General features: G+C 56.9%; 2 protein-coding genes across 2 annotated transcripts; one reads left to right on the forward strand and one right to left on the reverse strand.

Moving 5' to 3' along the window:
- The first annotated feature begins 1426 nt into the window (after positions 1–1426).
- Positions 1427–17015, forward strand: LOC144740679 (protein-lysine N-methyltransferase EEF2KMT-like). Its single transcript, XM_078623480.1, has 10 exons — positions 1427–1678; positions 2692–2790; positions 5582–5638; positions 5736–5816; positions 7292–7393; positions 8970–9103; positions 10602–10766; positions 12325–12434; positions 13328–13495; positions 14309–17015. Exons 2-10 carry the CDS (start codon positions 2707–2709, stop codon positions 14434–14436), a joined length of 1029 nt encoding a protein of 342 aa, XP_078479606.1. The 5' UTR covers positions 1427–1678; positions 2692–2706; the 3' UTR covers positions 14437–17015.
- On the reverse strand, positions 14812–24212 carry LOC144740684 (arylsulfatase G-like; the record flags this gene model as incomplete). The annotated part of the gene is made up of 10 exons (XM_078623488.1): positions 14812–15766; positions 16563–16653; positions 17419–17539; positions 18561–18669; positions 19141–19221; positions 19482–19669; positions 20997–21128; positions 22676–22808; positions 23641–23688; positions 23988–24212. Coding segments are annotated over 10 exons (1442 nt in total), but the record flags the coding sequence as incomplete, so codon positions are not given.
- Between the last annotated feature and the right edge of the window lie 2482 nt (positions 24213–26694).

Consider the following 26694-nt stretch of genomic DNA (forward strand, 5'->3'; position numbering starts at 1 on the left):
CACCACCATCACCACCACCATCACCACCATCATCATCACCACCATCACCACCATCACCACGACCATCACCACCATCACCACCACCACCATCACCACGACCATCACCACCATCACGACCATCACCACCACCATCACCACGACCATCACCACCATCACCACCACGACCATCACCACCACCACGACCATCACCACCACCATCACCACCATCACCACCATCACCACCATCATCATCACCACCATCACCACGCCGTCGGGCAAAGGCGGCGGTCACCGCGGCGCTTGCAGACGCGACTCCGTGGCCGTCTGGAACGTTCTTCCCTTGCGGTGTTATAGACAGCCACTGGGAGCTGTGCAACCTTTACATCATCGTCATCATCATCTACATTGACAAACTATCTTGCTTCTTGTTGTTGTTGTGTTTAGTGATGTTGTCCTTCCCCCGCCACTTCCGATGCGCGCGGTTGGCTACGTACGGCGCGAAAGAAGTTAAACGAACATAGGGGCCGTCCATAAATGACGTCACGCACCTAGGAGGGGGGGGGGGTCAGACATTTGTGACGATGTGTGACGAGGGCGGGGGGGTTAAGAAATGTGACGTCACATCAAAATGCGCAACTTTAAATAAATATAGACAACACGTTCTACTTAATTAAATACTTTTTAATAAATGTTTGTCATTAAATACGCACTACAACGACAATAGTTTAAAGCGATTTGAAGCATGTTTTATTTTTTTTCGGGGGGGGGGGCAGAGCTTTGTGACGTCATACTTGAGGGGGGGGGTCTGACTTTTTGTGACGCCGCGTGACGAAGGGGGGGGGGGTAAAATTCGTCCAAAATCGCGTGACGTCATTTATGGACGGCCCCATAGGCGCGTGCTGCAATGTGTGTTGTTTGTCACGTTCAGAAGCATCATTTGTTGTTGTTCGTACTGCGGGAGGAAACCCGATGAGCTATGAAGCTCTTCTCTCACAGACGCCCCAGTCGGGGCACGTGGTCAGAAGGTTTCCACGACATGGAGCCCCGTGAGCGAGGGGAGCTCCATCGGGGTGGAGATGGAGCGGCCAAGTCGCGTTCCACTCCACCCCCCGCCGCCCCCTCCCCTCCAATCCTCCCCTTACCCCTCCCCCCGCCCCTCCCCCCACCCCCTCCATCTTCCCCTCGCCCCTCCCCCCCACCCGGCCCCTCCCCCCACCCCGCCCCTCACCCCGCCACGTCCCCTCTCCCGCCCCCATCCCTCCATATTCCCCCCGCCCCTCCCCTCCCCTCCCCCCACCTCGCCCCTCCCCCCGCCCCTCCCCCCACCCGCCCCTCCCCCCCACCAAGCCCCCCCCACCCGCCCCTCCCCCCCACCCGCCCCTCCCCCCCACCAAGCCCCCCCCCACCCGCCCCTCCCCCCCACCAAGCCCCTCCCCCCGCACCCCCCTCCCACTGCTACACGCGGCCAATGGCGCCGCTGCCGCCAAAGCGAACCGCGCGAGCTTCTTCCTCTTCGCCCTCCTCGTTGAAGGCGCCGAGACGCGGCACGACATCAACAACCACAACAACAACCAACGACAACAACCAACGACAACAACAACCAACGACAACAGTAACATAAAGACCGACGTCACATTATATAAGCAGCGAGGAGGGTTACTGCTGAGGAGCGGCGCTCTGAGAGAACGCCGGTCGTGAGGTGAGGGGAGGGGGGTGAGGGGGGAGGGAGACGCGGGGTGAGGGGCGGGGTGAGGGGGGGGGTGAGGGGGGGGAGGGAGACGCGGGGTGAGGGGGGGAGGGGGGGAGGGGGGTGAGGGGGGGGAGGGAGACGTGGGGTGAGGGGGGGATGGGAGGGGGGCGGTTAGGGGGGGGGTGAGGGTGAGGGGGGTGAGGGGGAAGGGTGAGGGAGACGCGGGGTGAGGGGGGGGGAGACGCGGGGTGAGGGGAGGGGGGTGAGGGGGGGGATGGGTGAGGGGGGGGTGAGGGGGGGGGTAAGGGGGGGGGGAGACGCGGGGTGAGGGGGAGGGGGGAGGGAGACGCGGGGTGAGGGGGGGAGGGGGTGAGGGGGGGGATGGGTGAGGGGGGGGTGAGGGGGGGGGGTAAGGGGGGGGGGAGACGCGGGGTGAGGGGGAGGGGGGGGGGAGACGCGGGGTGAGGGGAGGGGGGTGAGGGGGGGGATGGGTGAGGGGGGGGTGAGGGGGGGGGTAAGGGGGGGGGGAGACGCGGGGTGAGGGGGAGGGGGGAGGGAGACGCGGGGTGAGGGGGGGAGGGGTGAGGGGGGAACGCGGGGTGAGTGTGTGTATTGATCAGGGTGAGTGTGTATTGATCGGGGTGATTGTGTATTGATCAGGGTGACTGTATATTGATCAGGGTGTGTGTGTATTGATCAGGGTGAGTGTGTATTGATCAGGGTGTGTGTGTATTGATCAGGGTGAGTGTGTATTGATCAGGGAGAGTGTGCATTGATCAGGACGAGTGTGTATTGATCAGGGCGAGTGTTTATTGATCAGGGTGAGTGTGTGTATTGATCAGGGTGAGTGTGTATTGATCAGGGTGAGAGTGTGTATTGATCAGGGTGAGTGTGTGTATTGATCAGGGTGAGAGTATTGATAAGGGTGAGAGTGTATTCATCAGGGTGAGTGTGCGTATTGATCAGGGTGAGTGTATTGATCAGGGTGAGTGTATTGATCAGGGTGCTTGTGTATTGATCAGGGTGAGCGGAGACACATGGAGGAGCGGAATGGCCATGGTAACGTGGAGTTGACGCGCGCCTTCCTCGCCATGCGGCCCCTCCGCTTGCTGGCGCTGGACGTGAGGACAGCTCAAGACCACAACACACAACACACACACACACTCACACTCACACACACACACCACACACACATTATACACACACACATTATACACACATACTACACACATCACACACACACCACACACACACACTACACACACATCATACACACATCATACACACACACACCACACATCACACACACCACACACACCACACACACCACACACACACACACCACACACACCACACACACCACACACACCACACACCACACACACACACACACCACACACACCACACACACCACACACACACACACCACACACACCACACACCACACACACACACACCACACACACCACACACCACACACACACACCACACACACACCACACACACCACACACCACACACACATCATACACACCACACACACATTACACACATCATACACACACACCACACACCACACACCACACACACACACACCACACACACCACACACACCACACACACCACACACACCACACACACATCATACACACCACACACACATTACACACATCATACACACACACCACACACATACTACACACACATTACACCACGCCACACACACATTACACCACACACACACATCACACACCACACACATCACACACACACACACATCACACACCACACACACATCACACACCACACACATCACACACCACACACATCACACACACACATCACACACCATACACACCACACACCACACTACACACACATACTACACACATACACATCACACACACACACCACACACACATTACACACTACACACACACACATCACACACATCACACACACACCACACACACACCACACACACACACTACACACACACTACACACACACATCACACACACACCACACACACACCACACACATCACACACCACACACACATCACACACCACACACACACCACACACACACCACACACACACCACACACACACACACCACACACACACACACCACACACACACAACACATACTACACACACATACTACACACACACATGTTACCATACACACCAAACCACACACTCCACACACACACACCACACTACACACACACACCACACACACCACACACATACTACACACACACATCACACCACCCACATCACACACCACACACATACTACACACACACCACACACACACACCACACACATCACACCACACACCACACACATTACATCACACATGTTACCATACACACCAAACCACACACACCACACACACACACCACACTACACACACACACTACACACACCACACACATACTACACACCACACACACACCACACACACACCACACACATACTACACACATCACACACATCACATCACACATCACACACACCACACACATCACACACACCACACGCCCCACCACACACATCTCACCATACACACCATACCATACACTCCACTCTCACAGCACACACCCACAGTATACATACACACAGTATACACACAGACACACCCTGCACACACCCAGTATCCCATACACACCCAGTACACCCATACACACCCAGTATGTCGCGTGGTTATGCTGCGGTGTGACGATGCCACGATGTGATGCCGTGGGGTAACTATGCTATTGTATGACCTTGTTGTTGTTTGACCTTGCCGTGGTGTGATGGGTGTGGTGTGACTGTACCGGGTGATGGGTGTGGTGTAATGCTACGGTGTGATGGGTGTGTTGTAATGACCCGGTGTGATGGGTGTGGTGTTACTGCTACGGTATGATGGTGTGGTGTAATGCTACGGTGTGATGGGTGTGGTGTTACTGCTACGGTGTGATGGGTGTGGTGTAATGACACGGTGTGATGGGTGTGGTGTTACTGCTACGGTGTGATGGTGTGGTGTAATGCTACGGTGTGATGGGTGTGGTGTGAATGCTACGGTGTGATGGCTGTGGTGTAATGCTACGGTGTGATGGTGTGGTGTAATGACCCGGTGTGATGGGTGTGGTGTGAATGCTACGGTGTGATGGCTGTGGTGTAATGCTACGGTGTGATGGGTGTGTTGTAATGACCCGGTGTGATGGGTGTGTTGTAATGACACGGTGTGATGGGTGTGGTGTAATGACACGGTGTGATGGGTGTGTTGTAATGACCCGGTGTGATGGGTGTGGTGTTACTGCTACGGTGTGATGGTGTGGTGTAATGACACGGTGTGATGGGTGTGGTGTAATGACACGGTGTGATGGGTGTGTTGTAATGACCCGGTGTGATGGGTGTGTTGTAATGACACGGTGTGATGGGTGTGGTGTAATGACACGGTGTGATGGGTGTGTTGTAATGACCCGGTGTGATGGGTGTGTTGTAATGACACGGTGTGATGGGTGTGGTGTTACTGCTACGGTATGATGGTGTGGTGTAATGCTACGGTGTGATGGGTGTGGTGTAATGCTACGGTGTGATGGGTGTGTTGTAATGACCCGGTGTGATGGGTGTGGTGTTACTGCTACGGTGTGATGGGTGTGGTGTAATGACACGGTGTGATGGGTGTGGTGTTACTGCTACGGTGTGATGGTGTGGTGTAATGACACGGTGTGATGGGTGTGGTGTAATGCTACGGTGTGTGACCTTCTCGTGGTATGATGGGTGTGGTATGACTGCTACGGTGTGTGACCTTGTCGTGGTATGATGAGTGTGATGTAATGCTACGGTGTGACCCTGTCGTGGTATGATGAGTGTGATGTAATGCTACGGTGTGACCTTGCCGTGGTGTGACGCTGCGCAGGGCTACGCGACTCGGATCCGGGACGACCCGGACACAGCTCGCACCCTGCTGGAGCAGGTGAGGTCCCCCCGCCCATTGACCCCTGCTGTGTGACTTCTTGACCTCTTGACCTGCGAGTCGCTCACCGTGACCCCCCCCCACCTGCCCCCCCCAGACGGTGAGGCACCCCCTGGGGATGCGGTTCCCCCCGTCCCTCACCTACCGCCGCCTCCTCCTCAAGACGCTCATAGCAGCGGTGAGTGGCCCACTCAAAGCAAAGACAAAGATCCCCCGTATAGCTGATTCAGACTGCTGGGGCAGGTGCTGTTTGTGAGTGGCGCTTGTGAAGGCCGGAATGACACGCGGAAGGGGTGGGTGGCAGAGGTCGCAAACGGGTTTTGATTCCTTACCCGTACCCGGCCGCACCAGGGTACGGGTAGCCGGGTATCGGGTAGGGTACGGGTATCGGGTACCCGGTTGCGACCTCTGGTGGGTGGGTGGCCAGCACCACGCCGGGCCGCCTTTGTCTCCCTAGTGGCCATGTTTACACATTGTGCCAGCTACTCATTTTAGGCTGAGTTGACCTCGGGGAGGCCCAGGACCGGTTCAGATAATCGTCACTGGTGTTGGTGGCCGTGAGCGGGAATCGAACTCGGGTTACACCGGGTTCGTAGCGCAGTGCAGCGCTAACCGTTCCACTAGCGCCCCCCACAATTGCTGGCACACTCGCACACATTCGCTCGCTCACACGCACGCTCACTTGCACATTCACATTGCAGGTGGTGTGCAGTGACTGACACAGTGGGTGGTTGCGGGTGGTGTGTGGTGAGTGACAGGGTGGGTGGTGAGTAGTGAGTGGCAAGGTGGTGTGGGGTGAGTGACACAGTGTCTGTGTGGGGTGGCTGCGTGCGTTGATGCTGTCGCCTGATGAAGCTGGTTGTAATTACTGTCGAAACGTCGTACGCAGATTGTAAATGTTGTGGCTTGGCTCTCCAACACACAACCTGTGTGTTGTACTAGTGTACTACACTATACACTACACTATATACTACACTATACACTACACACTACACATATACTACACTATACACTAGTGCTGTGCTAGTGTACTACACTATACACTACACTATACACTACACTATACACTACACTATACACTAGTGCTGTACTAGTATACTACACTATACACTACACTATACACTAGTGCTGTACTAGTATACTACACTATACACTACACTACACACTAGTGCTGTACTAGTGACGAATTGGCCACGTTCTGTTTACGTGACAACCCTTTAATAGTTGTCCGTGTCAGGTGGTGGAGGGTTTTGACGACAACATTTATATATTCTGGCGACCGGAGTTTGATTCCCGCTCACGGTCAGCGCCAGCGTGTGCTGTGTGATCGTGCGTTGTTGTTCTGGAGAACCGGGCGAGATCGATGATCGATGTTCGATGTTCGGCCGCCGTCGTTGACGGCATTCGTCGCAATTTCTCACTCAACAGAGTGGAGGCCGCCGCCATCTTCCACTCCAAAACACCAGTGACGAATATCTGAACAGGTCGTGGGCCTCCCCTAGGTCGACTCAGCCTTGTATGGGCACCTCATGCGGTGTGTAACACATCAGCACCGGAGAGACAAAGGCGGCCGGGCGTGGCGCTCGCCAACGGAACTTGCACCGTGTCCGGTGAAGGATGTGTGGTGGGTGGGACGTCGGTGTTTGTGTGCAGTGCGAGCGAGCGGGCTGCGAACCGGTGGACGCGCTGTACGAGGCGTTTGGTGAGGTTCTGTCTCAGGAGGAGACGCCGTTCTGCTACAAGTCCTACTTGCTGGTAGCACCGCTCACCCACAGCCTCACCACATGCACAATGGTAGCTACCCAGTGGTGTGTGTGTGTGTGATGGCGTACGCTGACGTGTACAGGCTGAAGGAGGAGGGGGTTATGGTGTGACTGGGTGAGTGGTGTGGTGTGTGACTGGGTGTGATCGTGTGATGTGTGACTGTGTGGTGTGTGTGTAACTGGGTGGAGTGGTGTGTGTGTGTGTAACTGGGTGATGTGTGTGTGACTGTGTGGGGTGGTGTCGTGTGTGTGTAACTGGGTGGTGTGTGTGTGTAACTGGGTGTGTGTGACTGGGTGGTGTGTGTGTAACTGGGTGGGGTGGTGTGTGTGACTGGATAGGTGGGGTGGTGTGTGTGTGACTAGGTGGGGTGGTGTGTGTGTGACTGGGTAGTGTGGTGTGTGTGTGTAACTGGGTGGTGTGTTTAACTGGGTGTGTGTGTGTGTGTAACTGGGTGTGTGTGTGTGTGTAACTGGGTGGTGTGTGTGTAACTGGGTAGTGATGTGTGTGTGACTGGGTGTTGTGTGTGACTGGGTGATGTGTGTGTGTAACTGGGTGCGTGTGTAACTGGGTGGTGTGGGGTGGTGTGTGTGTAACTGGGTGCGTGTGTAACTGGGTGGTGTGGTGTGTGTGTAACTGGGTGTGTGTGTAACTGGGTAGTGATGTGTGTGTAACTGGGTGGTGTGGTGTGTGTGTAACTGGTTGGTGTGTGTGTAACTGGGTGTGTGTGTAACTGGGTGGTGTGGGGTGGTGTGTGTGTAACTGGTTGGTGTGTGTGTAACTGGGTGTGTGTGTAACTGGGTGGTGTGTGTGTAACTGGGTGGTGTGTGTAACTGGGTGGTGTGTGTGTAACTGGGTGGTGTGTGTAACTGGGTGGTGTGTGTGTAACTGGGTGGTGTGTGGTGTGTGTGTGTAACTGGGTAGTGATGTGTGTGTAACTGGGTGGTGTGTGTGTAACTGGGTGTGTGTGTGTGTAACTGGGTGTGTGTGTAACTGGGTGGTGTGTGGTGTGTGTGTGTAACTGGGTGGTGTGTGTAACTGGGTGGTGTGTGTGTAACTGGGTGGTGTGTGGTGTGTGTGTGTAACTGGGTGGTGTGTGTAACTGGGTGGTGTGTGTGTAACTGGGTGGTGTGTGGTGTGTGTGTGTAACTGGGTAGTGATGTGTGTGTAACTGGGTGGTGTGTGTGTAACTGGGTGTGTGTGTGTGTAACTGGGTGTGTGTGTAACTGGGTGGTGTGTGGTGTGTGTGTGTAACTGGGTGGTGTGTGTAACTGGGTGGTGTGTGTGTAACTGGGTGGTGTGTGGTGTGTGTGTGTAACTGGGTGTGTGTGTAACTGGGTGGTGTGTGGTGTGTGTGTGTAACTGGGTGGTGTGTGTAACTGGGTGGTGTGTGTAACTGGGTGGTGTGTGGTGTGTGTGTGTAACTGGGTAGTGATGTGTGTGTAACTGGGTGTGTGTGTAACTGGGTGTGTGTGTAACTGGGTGGTGTGTGTGTGTAACTGGGTAGTGATGTGTGTGTAACTGGGTGTGTGTGTAACTGGGTGGTATTCCGCTTTGCGTGGCGCGGCAGGACGATGGTGTGCAGGTAACTCTGCGGGAGTCCACCATCTTCGTCTCTCACGGGACCACGGGCCTCGTGAGCTGGGGCGCGGCGCGGGCCCTGGCATCCTGGGCCCTGAGTCACCGCCAGCTGCTACAGCACAGGCGAGGACGCCTCGCACCCACCCACACTTTACCCCACCACAGAGTTGATGCCACCTTAGATGTACCCGTAATGTGAGGTTATGTCCGGGTCGTTGACGGATCACAACTCGTCACGATGATTGGCTCTGCCGGTCCTGGTCCATAGCCCTTGGGGGGAAGCCTAGGGGGCGTGGCCCTGACGTGATGGGAAGGTGACAGCTGTTTGTAGAGGATTGGTTCTGCTGGCTTTAGCCACAGCCAATGGGGAGACGAGTCAGGGGCGTGGTCCCGGGAGCCTACGGTGGAGTCTGGAAGATTCCATAGAGGCTAACCAGGAGTGGTGGAAACGTACCATGTGACCCGGGTATTAAATAGGGGTGGAGACGAACAACAGGTGGTCAGAACTGGAACGAACGGAGGAGGAGGCCACGCGAGAGCGGGGGTCCAGGCTGCCACGTGGCCCAGGCTGCCACGGGGTCTAGGCTGCCACGTGGTCCAGGCTGCCACGTGGCCCAGGCTGCCACGGGGTCTAGGCTGCCACGTGGTCCAGGCTGCCACGTGGTCCAGGCTGCCACGTGGTCCAGGCTGCCACGTGGTCCAGGCTGCCACGGGGTCCAGGCTGCCACGTGGTCCAGGCTGCCACGTGGTCCAGGCTGCCACGTGGTCCAGGCTGCCACGTGGTCCAGGCTGCCACGTGGTCCAGGCTGCCACGTGGTCCAGGCTGCCACGTGGCTGCGTGTCTCTCTCTCTCTATCCCTCTCACGCTGTCTGTCAGCAGCGTGAAGGAGTGTTGTAATGAAAGGCGAATAAAGACCGCATTCCAGAAGTCGCTTCAACGACGTTTATTACATAACAATCCCAGCTTTCGTAGCGGTGCGGTGGGGGGCTGTGGTTTTCCGGCCCACAGCTTTGAGTAACAAGTGCCATAGTTGAACCTGAACCACCGCCACCCCCAACGCCTCTCAACCACGGTGGCGCAGTGGTATCGCTCGCGCCTCGCAGTAAGAAGTGCCTGAGTTCAATTCCCGACTTGGGTGCCTTTCTGCGTGTACGAGTTTGTTTTGCAGAGTGCGTGTGTGTGTTAGAATGATTGAGTGTACGGGTGAGTGAGTGTGTGAGTTTGTGAAAGTGAGAGTTTTTACGTTCTCCCTCCACTGTTCTGCAAGGGTTTCTTCCCATCGCTAAAAACGCAAAACACACACAATGTAACCGGAATCGGCCAAAACATCCCAATGCTGAAACATCACCTTGAAATTACTCAATTTGGATCGCACAGCAGCAGCAGCGGCAGCGACATTGCCCCCCCCCCCCCCCCCACTGCAAAAAGTTGGGTCGTCTTCTTCCTAGCGTTGTTCCCGCTGTGGCACAGGGTCCGCTTTTCGGCATTGTCTTCTCCATTTGGCTCGGTCCAGGGCATCTTCGGAGGATGCGTTGACCTTCTTCATGTCTTCCTTTCCTGAGTAAACAAGCTAAAACAACAGCAAAAGCAGCAACAACTATCAACCCCTTGACCCCGCAGGCGTGTGCTGGAGTTGGGCGCGGGCCCGGGCCTGGTGGGATTGGCCGTGCTGGGGGGCTGCGGCCCCCGCGAGGTCGTCCTGAGCGACGCTCACTCGGCCGTGCTGCAGCAGCTGGAGCACAACCTGGCGCTGAACCACAATCACCTGCGCCCCCAACACGACAGGTGCTGCCCTCCCTAACACACACACAGGTGCTGTGCCCCCCCTACATACACAGGCGCTGTGCCCCCCCTACATACACACACAGGCGCTGTCCCCCCTACATACACACACAGGCGCTGTCCCCCCCCTACATACACACACAGGTGCTGCTCTCCCTAACAAAGACAAAGAGACAAAGATCCCCCGTATAGCCTTAACAGACTGTAGGGGCAAGTGCTGTTAGCGAGCACCTATGAAGGCCGGCACGGCACACGAGGGGGTGGGTGGCCAGCACCACGCCCGACCGCCTTTGTCTCCCCAGTGGCGATGTTTACACACCGCACCAGGTACTCATTTCAGGCTGAGTCGACCTAGGGGAGGGCCCGGGACCGGTTCAGATAATCGTCACTGGTGTTGGCCGTGAGCGGGAATCGAACCCGTGTCGCTGGGTTCATAGCGCAGCGTAGCGCTACCCGCTACACTACCGCTCTCCCTAACACACACAGACACACAGGCGCTTCCCCCCCCTACATACACACACAGGCACTGTGCCCCCCGTACGACACGTGCTGCCCCCCCCCCCACCTCCGAGACCATACAGTGGAAATTGATAGAGGCCAAATACTGTAAACGCGTGGTGACGTTGATTCTAAATGTGGAGGGAAAAACCGGAGGACCCGGAGAAAAATCCACGCAACCACGGGGAGAGAGAGACACGCAACCTCCAAATATACAGCAGCAGGCGTCAGGGTCGGGATCGAACCCACGACCTCCTGTATACAAGGCGAGGTAGTTAACATCTCACCACGGAGAGACACGCAAACTCCAAATATACAGCAGCAGGCGTCAGGGTCGGGATCGAACCCACGACCTCCTGTATACCGGGCGAGGTAGTTAACATCTCGCCTGCTCACTGACAAAGAAATGATCAGTCTATAATTTTAATGGTAGGTTTATTTGAACAGTGAGAGACAGAATAACAACAACAAAATCCAGAAAAACGCATGTCAAAAATGTTATAAATTTCTTCGTGAGTGGGCAAACGTACAAAATCAGCAGGGGATCAAATACTTTTGTTCCCTCGCTGTAGGTGCTGCTCCCCCACACCTCCTAAACCTCGGTTTGGCTGTGGCTCATGTCGACAAATTGCCAGTGGAAAACCACCCTTGCTGTGAGGGCCCATGGCTGGCTCGTATGTGCGAGTGGAAGAGGGGTTAAACGTCAAACCTCCTACGCATTTCACAAGTAGTACTAATCGCATATCTGCATTTCCCATAAATATGCTAAATTCCTCTTGATATGCAAATTATTTTGTCAAGGCGCTCTTCGCCCCTCCATCCCAGCTTAAATAGTCGCTCCAAGCCTGGGGCTTGTCATTCAGACTCTGTCTCCTCGACAGACCTGCTCTCCACCTGAGGACGGTTGCTTGCGTTGTGGCCGAAACGTCGTGAGAATTATTAGATGTTTTATTGTTATTATTTTATTATTTCCATTCTACGTGACTTTACCGAAAGAACCAAGACGATGGGGTTAACCGTACTCTAACTTGACCTCGCTGTGACCCTGCCACCCTACTGCTAGGGGCTTGAAGGGCCCCCACGGCCGGGTTGTGGCACTGGACTGGACGTCCGCGGGGCAGGAGGAGCTGCAGGAGCTGCAGGAGCTGAACGCCGAAGTTATCCTCGCTGCCGGTACTGCTAGAGAGTCGTAGTGCTGTACTTCACGGGGATCCTGGTAGAGAGTAGTTCTACACCTCACATGGGCCCCTGGTAGAGAGTAGTTCTACAGCCACAGGACTCTGGTAGGGAGTAGTTCTACACCTCACGGGGATCCTGGTAGAGTAGTTCTACACCTCACATGGGCCCCTGGTAGAGAGTAGTTCTACAGCCACAGGACTCTGGTAGGGAGTAGTTCTACACCTCATGGGGATCCTGGTAGAGAGTAGTTCTACACCTCACATGGGCCCCTGGTAGAGAGTAGTTCTACAGCCACAGGACTCTGGTAGGGAGTAGTTCTACACCTCACGGGGATCCTGGTAGAGAGTAGTTCTACACCTCACATGGGCCCCTGGTAGAGAGTAGTTCTACAGCCACAGGACTCTGGTAGGGAGTAGTTCTACACCTCACGGGGATCCTGGTAGAGAGTAGTTCTACACCTCACATGGGCCCCTGGTAGAGAGTAGTTCTACAGCCACAGGACTCTGGTAGGGAGTAGTTCTACACCTCACATGGGCCCCGTTAGATCGTTGTCTTGGAGATCACAAGTGACCCTGGTCGAGAGTAGTTCTACACCTCACGGGGATCCTGGTAGAGAGTAGCGCTGCACCTCACGGGGACCCTGGTAGGGAGTGGCACTCGGCTGCTTCCAAAAGACGCACAAGCGAATGGCTCAGCCGTGGCTCAGCTCTGGCTCAGCTTTTGGAAAAAAAACCTGAGCGTGTGGCCAGGAACATGGCTCAGAGCCGGCTCGAGTTAAATACGGCGGCCTTGAGCCGGAGCCGAGCCGCCTCACCTGAGCTGCGACTGAGAACACGGAGCCTGAAATAACCACCGGCGGCTACGATTCGCCACCGCTGCGGCTCTAGACGTGGTGTACGACCCGGACCTCATCGACGACCTGGTGCGGGTTTTGCGGTTGCTGCTGCTTCACCGCGTGGGGCCGGGGGAGGGCGGCACGGCCGGCGGCCCCGTCGGGTTCGTGGCCTCTGCGGTGCGGAACCAGGACACCTACGCGCTCTTCCTGCGGTGCCTGGGTGAGTCGCCGCGTCGTGTGTGGCGAGATGTTAACTACCTCGCCCGGGATGCAAGGAGGTCGTGGATTCGGTCCCGACCCTGACGCCTGCTGCTGTATATTTGGAGTTTGCGTGTCTCTCTCTCATCATCATCATCATCACGGTGGCTAGGAGATGTTAACTACCTCGCCTGGTATACAGGAGGTCGTGGGTTCGATCCCAACCCTGATGCCTGCTGCTGCTGTATATTTGGAGTTTGCGTGTGTCTCTCTCCCCGTGGTCGCGTGGATTTTTCTCCGGGTCCTCCGGTTTTTCCCTCCACATTTAGAATCAACGTCACCACGCGTTTACAGTATTTGGCCTCTATCAATTTCGACACGATGATGATGAGCCACTTCGTTGAGCTATTATTTGTGATGTCCAGGTCACGTCTGATAAAGAGCTATGTAGTTCAGTGGGCCTTACCTAGTAAAATATATATTTTTAAACACGTTCCTTCGGAGTGGGCAGGTAGGAACTTGGTTGGACGGCGCATTCGTGCGATCCGTGTCACACGGCGCAAGCTGCGTGGGGCGGCGCGTCACGTGATGCCGAGCCCGCCCAAAGCGCTCTATGAAATACAAATCGAGGGCGTGGCTATGCCCTCGATTTGTATTTGTGTGGAGGAGCGCAAGTAGGACCTGGGCGCGCGGTATGCCAACAGCAGGGCCGGGAAGACAAAGGGTTTGATGCTGCTGGCATCGCACCTTCGCAGGCGCTGCTTGCCAACAGCTCTTGCCCCCAGCAGCCCGCGTGGGCTACACGGTGGATCTTTGTCTCTGTGTGTGTGTCCAGGTGAGGCGGCTCTGCAGGTGGAGGCCGTGGATCTGGAGCCGAGTGACAACGCCGGCCAGGACGCCCCCCTGCGTCTCCTCTCCATACGCGCCGGGGACCCAACAGGGACCCCTCGCGTAGACCGCTAACATGGCCCCCTGATAGAGATCCCTAACACAGAACCCTCCTCGCGTGAGATGTCTAACACGACCCTTGATACAGAACCCTCACATAGCCCCTCCACACAGATCCCTTCAATCCCAGGACTGGCCATCAGAAACCCGAGGAGACAGGGACCATGACCACAGCCTTTGCGTGCGTCTGCATGGCTGTGCGTGCGTCTTTGCGTGCGTCTGTGCGTACGTCTGCGCGTGCCTGTTTGTGTGTCTGTGCGTGCGTCTTTGCGTGTGTCTGTGCGTGCGTCTTTGCGTGCGTCTTTGCGTGCGTCTGCTTGGCTGTGCATGTCTGTTTGTGTCTGCGCGCGCGTCTGTGCGTTTTGTTGGCGACGAATAAATCAACACGCGTTTTAAACACACGCGTGCATTTTATTACAAGCAGACACGCTACAAAGACAGCCCCGCACACACATGCCCACCGCCCCTCCAACACCACCGTGCGAGACGGACGTACGGTGTGGCCAGCGGTTAGCGCGTCGCGCTACAAACCTCCGGCGACCAGAGCTTGACGATTGCCGCTCACAGCCGCCAATATTTAGTTTTATCAATTTCGTGACCCTATCAAGTATTACAATTTTTATTTATTTTACCAGATAAGGCGCACTCAGCTATTGATCTGGTTTTTCAGAAGCAACCTGGCCACTGCAAATGATAGCTCAACGAAGTGGCTCGTGGAAATTTACAAGACGTCCTATTAAACGCGTGGCGATGTCGATTCGAAATGTGGAGGGAAAAACCGGTGGGCCCAGAGAAAAATCCACGCGACCACGGGGAGAGAGACGCGCAGACTCCAAATATACAGCAGCAGCAGGCATCGGGGTCCAGATTGAACACACGACCTCCTGTATACCAAGCGAGGGAGTTAACATCTCACCACCGCGGTGGCCACGACTGGGTCGGTCCTCCACTCTTGCGAATGAGACTCCTCATCCTGGTGTCTCTCTCTCTCTCTTGAGCTGTTCTCACCCGGCTTTGTTTTGAAAACAAATTCAAACTGGAGGCACGACCTGGCGGACGGTGACGATGGGGCTGGGGTCGCAGCGGCAGGCCGGGAGGTCCGCCCGGCAGCAGGGCCGCGCGTCGTCCTCGTGTCCGTAGTCCGCGTGGGACACGCGGTCCGAGCCGATGTCCTCCAGCCGGGCCGCAAGCGCCGCCTGGGCCCGCAGCACGGGGCCCCAGAACCCCGGCACCGCGGCCCCCATGGGGGACCCCTCGCCGGGGTCGGCCTCCACGTCGAAGAGCAGCGGGGGGTCGTGCCGGACGGGGGGCTCCGGTGGCGGCCCCCTGCACGGCCGGGCGCCGCCTGCGGGAGGGGAAACGGCGGCGGCGGCGCGTGACGACTACGGAATCCGGCAGGGGGAGGGAAGCGATGGCGAGGTGGTGCGGCGTGGTGCGGCGCGGCGTGGTGCGGCGCGGCGTGGTGCGGCGTGGTGCGGTGCGGCGTGGTGCGGCGTGGTGCCTATAACCGCTGTAGGTGTGCTTGTGCGTCGGAGTTGCCGGTTGGATGTGTGTAGGCTCCGAGTGATGGTTGGGGAGGTGAGTAGGTGGATGTGTTAGGCAGGAGTGAAGGTTGGGGAGGTGAGTGAACGCAGGAGTGTTGGTTGGGTGAGTAAGTGGATGTGCTCAATGAGTGCCCAGTACGGTGTGTAAACATCGCTCCTGGGGAGACAAAGGCGGCCAGGCGTGGCACTGACCACCCACCCCCTCGTGTGCCCCCTGCCAGCCTTAATAGGTGCTGCTCACTAACAGCTATTGCCCCAACAGTCTGTTCAGGCTACATGGGGGATAGTCGTCGTAATAGGTGTTTAACCTTTTATCTGGCACCAAAACTGACACCTTTATACAAGGGATCATGTTTGCAATAACCACAACACTTGCAGTCAAAATGCAAAAAAAAGAGACAACTCTGATAATGTATGCACTGTCCTTGAAATTGATTGGTCCACACCCGAGACAGCTTTTCTTATAGCCTAGTCTCCACTGGTGTTGGACCAGATGACGCCAAAAGGCGTTCAACTCAAAAACAGCGCACAGTATTGAAAACAAAAATACATGGGGGATCTTGATCTGTGTCAGTGAGTGAGAGTGTGAGTTGTCACCCGTCAGGAAGAACACCTTGTGAGGCCCCACCCTCACCGTGTCCAGGTCGCCAAACTCACCCCCAGCTCCACTGTTTGGGTGGAACAGCACCTGAGGCAGGGTCACATGGCAAGGTCACATGGCAAGGTCACATGGCAGGGTCACTCATACAGCAGGGTCACATCTCAGAGTGTCAAACACGCCGCGTACGTATTTTGAACTTCTTTCGCACCGTACGTAGCAAACCGCGCTAGTCGGAGGTGCGGGGGAAGGACAACAACACTAAACACAAAAAGCAGTTCGAGACACATTTCCTGCATGCCCACATGCCCCATGCGGATATGCATTTGCACAGGATAAGCCACTTCGTTGAGACATCGTTTGTGGCCTGGTCGCTTCTTAAAAAGAAGCTAATAGCTCAGTGGGCATTACCTGGGAAGATAAAAAATAGTTTTGTTTTATTTGTATATATTTTTCAAGTGATATGTTCACCTTTCCTGTACTTTACACTCCTATCGTGTTTTTTTGTTTATTGTTGTAACGTTCTGATTCTGTCTCGTGTCCCGTGTCCACATGTCCCGTTACATCATGTCCCGTGTCCCCATGTCCCGTCACATCGTGTTCCGTGTCCTCATGTCCACGTGTCCCATTACATTATGTCCCGTGTCCCCATGTCCATGTGTCCCGTTACATCATGTGCCGTGTTCCGTGTCCACGTGTCCCCGTGTCCCGTCACATCGTGTCTTGCGTCCCCGTGTCCCGTTACATCGTGTCCTCATGTCCACGTGTCCCATTACATCGTGTCCCATGTCCCGATATCCCCATGTCCACATGTCCCATCACATCGTGTCCTGTGTCCCCGTGTCCCGCCGTCACCGTGTGTCCCGTGTCCCGCTGTCCCAGCAGGACGTGCCGCATGTCGGCGCCGTCGTAGCGGCGCCCGGGAGGCAGGGGCACCCGCGCCAGGGGCAGCAGCGTGGGCAGCACGTCCAGCGCACTGCACACACGGGGGACACGCACGCGGAGATTCACAGGTGTAAGTTGAACTTCTTTCGCACCATACGTAGCCAACCATGCGAAGCGGAGGTATGGGGGAAGGACAACAAACTTAACACAACAACCAGCGGTTCTAATTAAATTAATTTTCAATCTAGATGATGATTTAAAAGTGTATAGCTCCAGTAGCTTCCTAATATTGGAAGGAAGAGCGTTCCAGACGGCCGCAGAAGCGCCGCGCGATGCGGTGACCACCGTGTTTGTTCGATGGCCGAGCCAAAAGCCTCTGCGAGATGGGGACACGGCAGACGCAGGGAGACTCTGGGAAGATTCGGTGAGATATGGGGAGATACGGGCATATGGGAGGTACGGACATATGGGAGACACGGGAGCTGCGAACACAGGGAGGGACACGCGAGATGCGGGAGACAGGAGCACAGACGATAATGAAGATGAGGGGACACAGGGCGCCGTGATGGTGAGACGTTAACTACCTCGCCTGGTATACAGGAGGTCGTGGGTTTGATCCCAACCCTGACGCCTGCTGCTGTTGTATATTTGGAGTTTGCGTCTCTCTCCGTTGTGAGATGTTAACTCCCTCGCCTGATGTGCAGGAGTTCGTGGGTTTGATCCCAACCCTGACGCCTGCTGCTGCTGTATATTTGGATTTTGCGTGTCTCTCTCTCTCTCTCTGCCCGTGGTCGTGTGGATTTTTGTTCTTCGGGTCATCCGGTTTTGCCCTCCGTATTTAGAGTCGACGTCACGCGTTCAGAGTATCTGGTTGCTGCTATAAGTTTGCACACGACGACGATGATCCCACTTCGTGGCGCTATCATTTGTGACGGCCATGTCGCTTCTAATAAAGAGCTGCACACCTCAGCGCGGCCTTGCCTGGTCAAATCAAAAAGAGTCGATGGCTTCAGTTTCACGCACACCCGTCCAGCCAGCACCACGCCTGCGTGTTCTGGCAGGAGGAAGGAAGCGACGGCGAGGGGCGGTGGGCGGCCTTCCGGCGTCGTCACCTGAGCAGCGCCGAGCTGGAGGAGCCGGGCGGCACGTGGCCCGGCCACAGCGCCAGGCCCGGCACACGGTGACCGCCCTCCCACGTGGTGCGCTTGCCTGCCGCCCCGCCTGCACCACCAAGACACCGCACACGCCCGGCAGGGCGCTGTGGACAGGGGGCTGGGTGCTGGGTGAGCGTGCTGGGTGCAGGGTGCTGGGTGCTGGGTGCTGGGTGAGGGTGCTGTAGACAGGGCGCTGTGGACAGAGGGCTGGGTGCTGGGTGAGGGTGCTGTGTGCAGGGTGCTGTGGACAGGGCGCTGGGTGCTGGGTGAGGGGGCTGGGTGTGGGTGCTGGGTGCTGTATGCAGGGTGAGGGCGCTGTAGACAGGGCGCTGTAGACAGGGTGCTGGGTGAGGGTGCTGTGTGCAGGGCGCTGTAGACAGGGGGCTGGGTGCTGGGTGAGGGTGCAGCGTGAGGGTGCAGGGTGCTGTATGCAGGGTACTGGGTGCTGGGTGAGGGGGCTGGGTGCTGGGTGAGGGCGCTGGGTGCTGTAGACAGGGTGCTAGGTGCTGGGTGCTGTATGCAGGGTGCTGGTGCCCACCTCTGAGACACTGCCACTTGCCCGTGTACGGCCGCGCGCTCCCAGCCAGATGGCACTTCTCGTCCCACGGCCCATTGTCACCTGCATGGTCACAGCGCAGGGAGGGGAGCCGGCGAGTTCGATTCCCGCTCACGGCCAACACCGGTGACGATTATCTGAACCGGTCCTGGGCCTGCCCTAGGTCGACTCAGCCTCAAACGAGTACCCGGTGCGATGTGTAAAACATCGCCACCCCCTCGCGTGCCGTGCCGGCCTTCACAGCTGACGCCCGCATAACAGCTCTTGCCCCAACGGCCTGTCAAGGCTACGCGGGGGATCTTTGTGCGTGTGCGCGCGCGTACTGGAGAACCACACGAGTGTGTTGTTGCTCAGGCCGGCGCTGCTCAGCGCCCGCACCACTCGGCCCACCGTCCCGTCCAACTCCTTCAGCGCCCGGGCCCAGGGGCCCCGCGGCCCCGGGGCCCACGGCAGGGGCACGTGGACGTGGGAAGGGGCCAGCAGCAGCAGGAACGGGGGGGAGCCGGGGCCACTGCGAGACAAAGACAAAGATTTCGATTGAAAGCTTTCGTGACTGCAGGGATTCATCTTCTTGGTTCTTTCGGTAAAGTCACGTAGAATGGAAATAATAAAATACAAATAAAACAATAAAATTATTTTAAAGCTTTCGTGACTGCAGGGATTCATCTTCTTGGTTCTTTCGGTAAAGTCACGTAGAATGGAAATAATAAAATACAAATAAAACAATAAAATTATTTTAAAGCTTTCGTGACTGCAGGGATTCATCTTCTTGGTTCTTTCGGTAAAGTCACGTAGAATGGAAATAATAAAATACAAATAAAACAATAAAATTATTTTAAAGCTTTCGTGACTGCAGGGATTCATCTTCTTGGTTCTTTCGGTAAAGTCACGTAGAAGGGAAATAATAAAATAATAAAAATAAAAAAACATAATAAAATACAATTCTCATGACGTTTCGGCCACAACGCAAGCAGCCGTCCTCAGGTGACGAACAGCATCTGTCGGAAAGACAGCGTCTGAATGAACACCACCAAGCAAATTCCTTTGTCAAGGCGCCCTTCCTCCTCTAACCCAGCTTAAATATACGCTGCCAAGCTTGGTGTTAGTCTATGGGCAGTGTTAGTCTATGGGCAGTGTTAGTCTATGGGAAGTGTTGAGTCTATGGGTAGTGTTAGTCTATGGGCAGTGTTAGTCTATGGGCAGTGTTAGTCTATGGGTAGTGTTAGTCTATGGGCTGTGTTAGTCTATGGGCAGTGTTAGTCTATGGGCAGTGCTAGTGTATGTGCATTGTGAGTCTATGGGCAGTGTGAGTCTATGGGCAGTGTTGAGTCTATGGGCAGTGTTAGTCTATGGGCAGTGTTGAGTCTATGGGCAGTGTGAGTATATGGGCAGTGTTGAGTCTATGGGCAGTGTTAGTCTATGGGCAGTGTTGAGTCTATGGGCAGTGTTAGTCTATGGGTAGTGTGAGTCTATGGGTAGTGTTGAGTCTATGGGCAGTGTTAGTCTATGGGCAGTGTGAGTCTATGGGCTGTATTAGTCTATGGGCAGTGTTAGTGTATGTGCATTGTGAGTCTATGGGCAGTGTGAGTCTATGGGCTGTATTAGTCTATGGGCAGTGTTAGTCTATGGGCAGTGTTAGTCTATGGGCAGTGTTAGTCTATGGGCAGTGTGAGTCTATGGGCTGTATTAGTCTATGGGCAGTGTTAGTGTATGTGCATTGTGAGTCTATGGGCTGTATGTACGTTGAACTTCTTTCGCACGGCACGTAGCCAACCTGCTCATCAGGGGTTTCCCCAAGAGGGGGTCACCTTTGCTGGCCGGGGTTGGAGCCGGCCTACCTGTGCTGGCGGATGAACCACTCTGCACTCTCCGCGTATCTCCGTGCGAGTGTCTCCAGCCTGGCCGGCTGCTCCACAATCTCCGCGTTCTCAAAGAGCGGAACCCCCACGGGATCTGCACAGCCACCGCCACTGCGCAAAGGCAAAGAGAGACAAAGAGCCCTCTCCCCTATAGCCTTCACGGACCGTTGGGGCAAGTGCTGTTCGCGAGTGGTACCCACGCAGGCCAGCATGGCACACGAGGGGGTGGGTGGTCAGCACCACAACCAGCACCACAACCAGCACCACAACCAGCACCACAACCAGCACCACAACCAGCACCACGACCATCACCACAACCAGCACCACAACCAGCACCACGACCATCACCACAACCAGCACCACAACCAGCACCACAACCAGCACCACAACCAGCACCACAATCAGCACCACAACCATCACCGCAACCAGCACCGCAACCAGCACCGCAACCAGCACCGCAACCAGCACCACAACCAGCACCGCAACCATCACCACAACCAGCACCACAACCATCACCACAACCATCACCACAATCAGCACCACAACCATCACCGCAACCAGCACCGCAACCAGCACCACAACCAGCACCACAACCAGCACCACAACCATCACCACAACCATCACCACAACCATCACCACAACCAGCACCACAACCAGCACCACAACCATCACCACAACCATCACCACAACCATCACCACAACCATCACCGCAACCAGCACCGCAACCAGCACCGCAACCATCACCACAACCAGCACCACAACCAGCACCACAACCAGCACCACAACCATCACCACAACCATCACCACAACCAGCACCACAACCATCACCACAACCAGCACCGCAACCAGCACCACAACCATCACCACAACCAGCACCACAACCAGCACCACAACCACCTTCACGAGCACAACTAAAAACGAAACTTCCCTGGCAACCACCGTCACAGCCACTTGGTGCACAGCCTGCAAACACACACAGCACATCTCAGCAGTCACCACCACCAACATCAACAACAACAACAACCACTAGGCCTGCCACCACAGCCAAACCCCCTCTACCACCACCACCACCACCAGACTGTTGGGGCAAGTGCCGTTAGCGAGTGGCACCTATGAAGGCCAGCACGGCACATGAGGGGGTGGCCAGCACCACTCACCGCACCAGGTACTCATATGAGGCTGAGTCGACCTAGGGGCGGCCCAGGACCGGTTCAGATAATAATCGCTCGTGTTGGCCGTGAGCGGTGATGGAACTCGGGTCGCTGGGTTCGTGGCACAGAGCGCTAACCGCTACACCACCGCTGCCCCGCACACACACGTACAAAGACAAATGTCCCCCGTATAGCATTAACACATCGTTTGGGGCAAGTGCTGTTAATGTGCGGCACATTTGACGGCCGGCACGGCTCAGTGAGGAGGGTAAGTGACGAACACCACGCCTGGCCGCCTTTGTCTCCCCATTGCCGATGCATTACAAACATGTGCCAGCTACCAGTTCGAGGCGGAGGTCAGGGACCAGTTCGGATCACGCACCGCCACTAGCCCCGGCCGGGGTCAAACTCGTGTCACGGAGGTTCGCAGCGGTGCGGCGTGCCAATCACCGCGCCACCGCTCCCTCTGACAAGGCCGCCACCGCCGCCGCCGCTGCTGCTGCCCACCTGGCGTTGCGCCCGGCATGATCGGTGCTGCCCCAGGCGCCGGGGCAGGGTGGGCAGGGCGGCAGGTCGCAGCCTGGGCGGTCTGTGCAGCCCATGTCGTTGCTGTAGGGCAGCCCGAAGAAGTAGCGGAAACCTGGGGGATGGGGGGCGGTGGGGGGGGCACACGGCCGCCGCCTCGAGACGCGAAACTCTACGCGGCGCCGGGCGCAAACACGTGGCCCCACAGCGCCTCGCAAACGACAACCCGAGCCCAATCAAAACCTCGTCGAGATTTGTAAACTCATTTCTATAGAACCAGAGTCGGTTGTCCTCACCCCGCGTCTCCGGTTAGCACGGTTGGCTACGTACGGTGCGAAAGAAGTTCAACGTACACGCACATTGACAGATTAATCCCTGACCAGATGAAACCGAATGGAACCAACAAGCAGAAACATGACGGAAAAGGGCAGTAACGGACGTGATTCCGGGGGGGACTCAACTGATTTAAAGCTTTCATGACTGCAGGGATTCATCTTCTTGGTTCTTTCGGTAAAGTCACGTAGAATGGAAATAATAAAATAATAAAAATAAAACATAATAAAATAATTCTCACGACGTTTCGGCCACAACGCAAGCAGCCGTTCTCAGGTGAAGAACAGGTCTGTCGAGAAGACAGTCTGAATGAATTCAGGTGAAGAACAGGTCTGTCAAGAAGACAGAGTCTGAATGAATTCATGAATGAATGAATGAAATTCTTCTCGACAGACCTGTTCTTCACCTGAGGACGGCTGCTTGCGTTGTGGCCGAAACGTCGTGAGAATTATTGTATTATGCTTTATTTGTATTATTTTATTATTTCCCTTCTACGTGACTTTCCCGAAAGAGCCAAGAAGAAGGGGACTCAACTGACCGAGAGGAGTTCTGAATGATCTAGGCAGGAGCAAGGTTCCGCACCCAAGGCCCCCCTCCGTGTCGTCCGCACGTACCTCGGTGGTTGGGGTGGTAATGTCCCACGTGGCCCAGATGCCATTTCCCTGCAATGAGAAGAGCAGGACAGAGCAGGACAGAGCGTGACGCTGCGGACGTCCAGAACTAAATAAAAACACTTCCAAGCCCCGTCTCACCGACCAGTGTGGTGCTGTACCCCCCCCCCGCCCCGTCTCACCGACGAGTGTGGTGCTGTACCCCCCTGCCCCCCCGTCTCACCGATGAGTGTGGTGCTGTACCCCCCCCCCCCCCGTCTCACCGATGAGTGCGGTGTTGTAGCCCCCCCCGCCCCCCCCCACCTCACCGACCAGTGTGGTGCTGTACCCCCCCCCCCCCACCGTCTCACCGATGAGCGCGGTGCTGTAGCCGGCGGCCTGCAGGGCGGTGGCGAGCGTGGTCTCGTTGAGGGGGAGGCCGCCCCGCGCCGCGGCGGCGAAGTTGCGCGTCACCCCGGTGCGGGCGCCCAGGCGGCCCGTGAGCAGGGCGGCACGCGACGGCGAGCAGCAGGACGCGCCCGCGTGGAAGTCCAGCAGCCTGCGGACGACGACCGGCCAACGGGACCCTTCCTCGTCTTATTCTGCCCCCTCCGACCTCACTAAGCGAGCCGCGCCAGGCCGGCCGTGGGTGTCGCGACGGGCCCCCGACGCAGTGCGGGTCGATGCGTCAATAGCCCCCCCACCCCACTCCTGGCCCGCTATGGCGAGGTCACCAGCGCAGCATGGTTTGGTTTCCGGCTCGCCACGGTAAATTGGCAGTGGGGAAGAACACCCCCCCACCCACCTGTACCGTGAGGGCCCTGCCCTGGCTCGGCTCAGATGTGCCAATGGAAAACGAGCTGAGGGTGACACGGGTAGCCGTGGGGACACACAATACGAGGGAACGTGGAGGGGGGAGGTTGGGGGGAGGTGGAGGGAGGGGGGGTATGGGGGGGGGCACAGGGTACACGAGACTGGGACATACCCTACAGGATGGCCACGGTCACAAGGGATGTGCCCACATCCCCTCACTCCCCTGCGACCCCCTCACACAACACAAAGTTCCCCCGAGTAGGCTGTAACAGACTGTAGGGGCAAGTGCTGTTAGCGGTACCTATGAAGGCCAGCACTGTGGCACACGAGGGGGTGGGTGGCCAGCACCACGCCCGGCCGCGTTTGTCTCCCCGGTGGCGATGCTAAACTACACACCGCACACCAGGTAGGTCAGGTAGTCGACCTAGGGGAGTGCCCAGGACCGGTTCAGATAATCGTCACCGGTTGTTGTTGGCGTTGCGTGAGCGGCTCGCCTGGGATTCGTGTTGCTAACCGGAGCGCCACCGCTCCTCACACACGCACACCGCTACTCACGCACACCGCTCCCCACGCACACCGCTCCCCACGCACACCGCTCCCCACGCACACCGCTCCCCACGCACACCGCTCCCCACGCACACCGCTCCCCACGCACACCGCTCCCCACGCACACCGCTCCCCACGCACACCGCTCCCCACGCACACCGCTCCCCACGCACACCGCTCCCCACGCACACCGCTCCCCACGCACACCGCTCCCCACGCACACCGCTCCCCACGCACACCGCTCCCCACGCACACCGCTCCCCACGCACACCGCTCCCCACGCACACCGCTCCCCACGCACACCGCTCCCCACGCACACCGCTCCCCACGCACACCGCTCCCCACGCACACCGCTCCCCACGCACACCGCTCCCCACGCACACCGCTCCCCACGCACACCGCTCCCCACGCACACCGCTCCCCACGCACACCGCTCCCCACGCACACCGCTCCCCACGCACACCGCTCCCCACGCACACCGCTCCCCACGCACACCGCTCCCCACGCACACCGCTCCCCACGCACACCGCTCCCCACGCACACCGCTCCCCACGCACACCGCTCCCCACGCACACCGCTACTCACGCACACCGCTCCACACACCATACGCTCCACACACCATACACACCTCACACCATACACACCTCACACCTCACACACCACACACACGCCACTCACACCACACACACCACACACACCACACACACCACACACACCACACACACCACACACACCACACACACCACACACACCACACACACCACACACACCACACACACCACACACACCACACACACCACACACACCACACACACCACACACACCACACACACCACACACACCACACACACCACACACACCACACACACCACACACACCACACACACCACACACACCACACACACCACACACACCACACACCTCACACACCTCACACACCTCACACACCTCACACACCTCACACACCTCACACACCTCACACACCTCACACACCTCACACACCTCACACACCTCACACACCTCACACACCTCACACACCTCACACACCTCACACACCTCACACACCTCACACACCTCACACACCTCACACACCTCACACACCTCACACACCTCACACACCTCACACACCTCACACACCTCACACACCTCACACACCTCACACACCTCACACACCTCACACACCTCACACACCTCACACACCTCACACACCTCACACACCTCACACACCTCACACCTCACACACCTCACACACCTCACACACCTCACACACCTCACACACCTCACACACCTCACACACCTCACACACACTCACACACCTCACACACCTCACACACCTCACACACCTCACACACCTCACACACCTCACACACCTCACACACCTCACACACCTCACACACCTCACACACCTCACACACCTCACACTCACACACCTCACACACCTCACACACCTCACACACCTCACACCTCACCTCACACAACACACCTCACACACCTCACACACCTCACACACCTCACACACCTCACACACCTCACACACCTCACACACCTCACACACCTCTACACACCTCACACACCTCACACACCTCACACACCTCACACACTCACACCACACCTCACACACCTCACACACCTCACACACCTCACACCACCTCACACACCTCACACACCTCACACACCCTCACACACCTCACAGCACCTCACACACCTCACACACCTCAC

This window comes from Lampetra planeri, unplaced genomic scaffold (genome assembly GCF_965212315.1).
Source record: "Lampetra planeri unplaced genomic scaffold, kcLamPlan1.2.h2 scaffold_271, whole genome shotgun sequence".
Taxonomy (NCBI): Eukaryota; Metazoa; Chordata; class Hyperoartia; order Petromyzontiformes; family Petromyzontidae; genus Lampetra; species Lampetra planeri.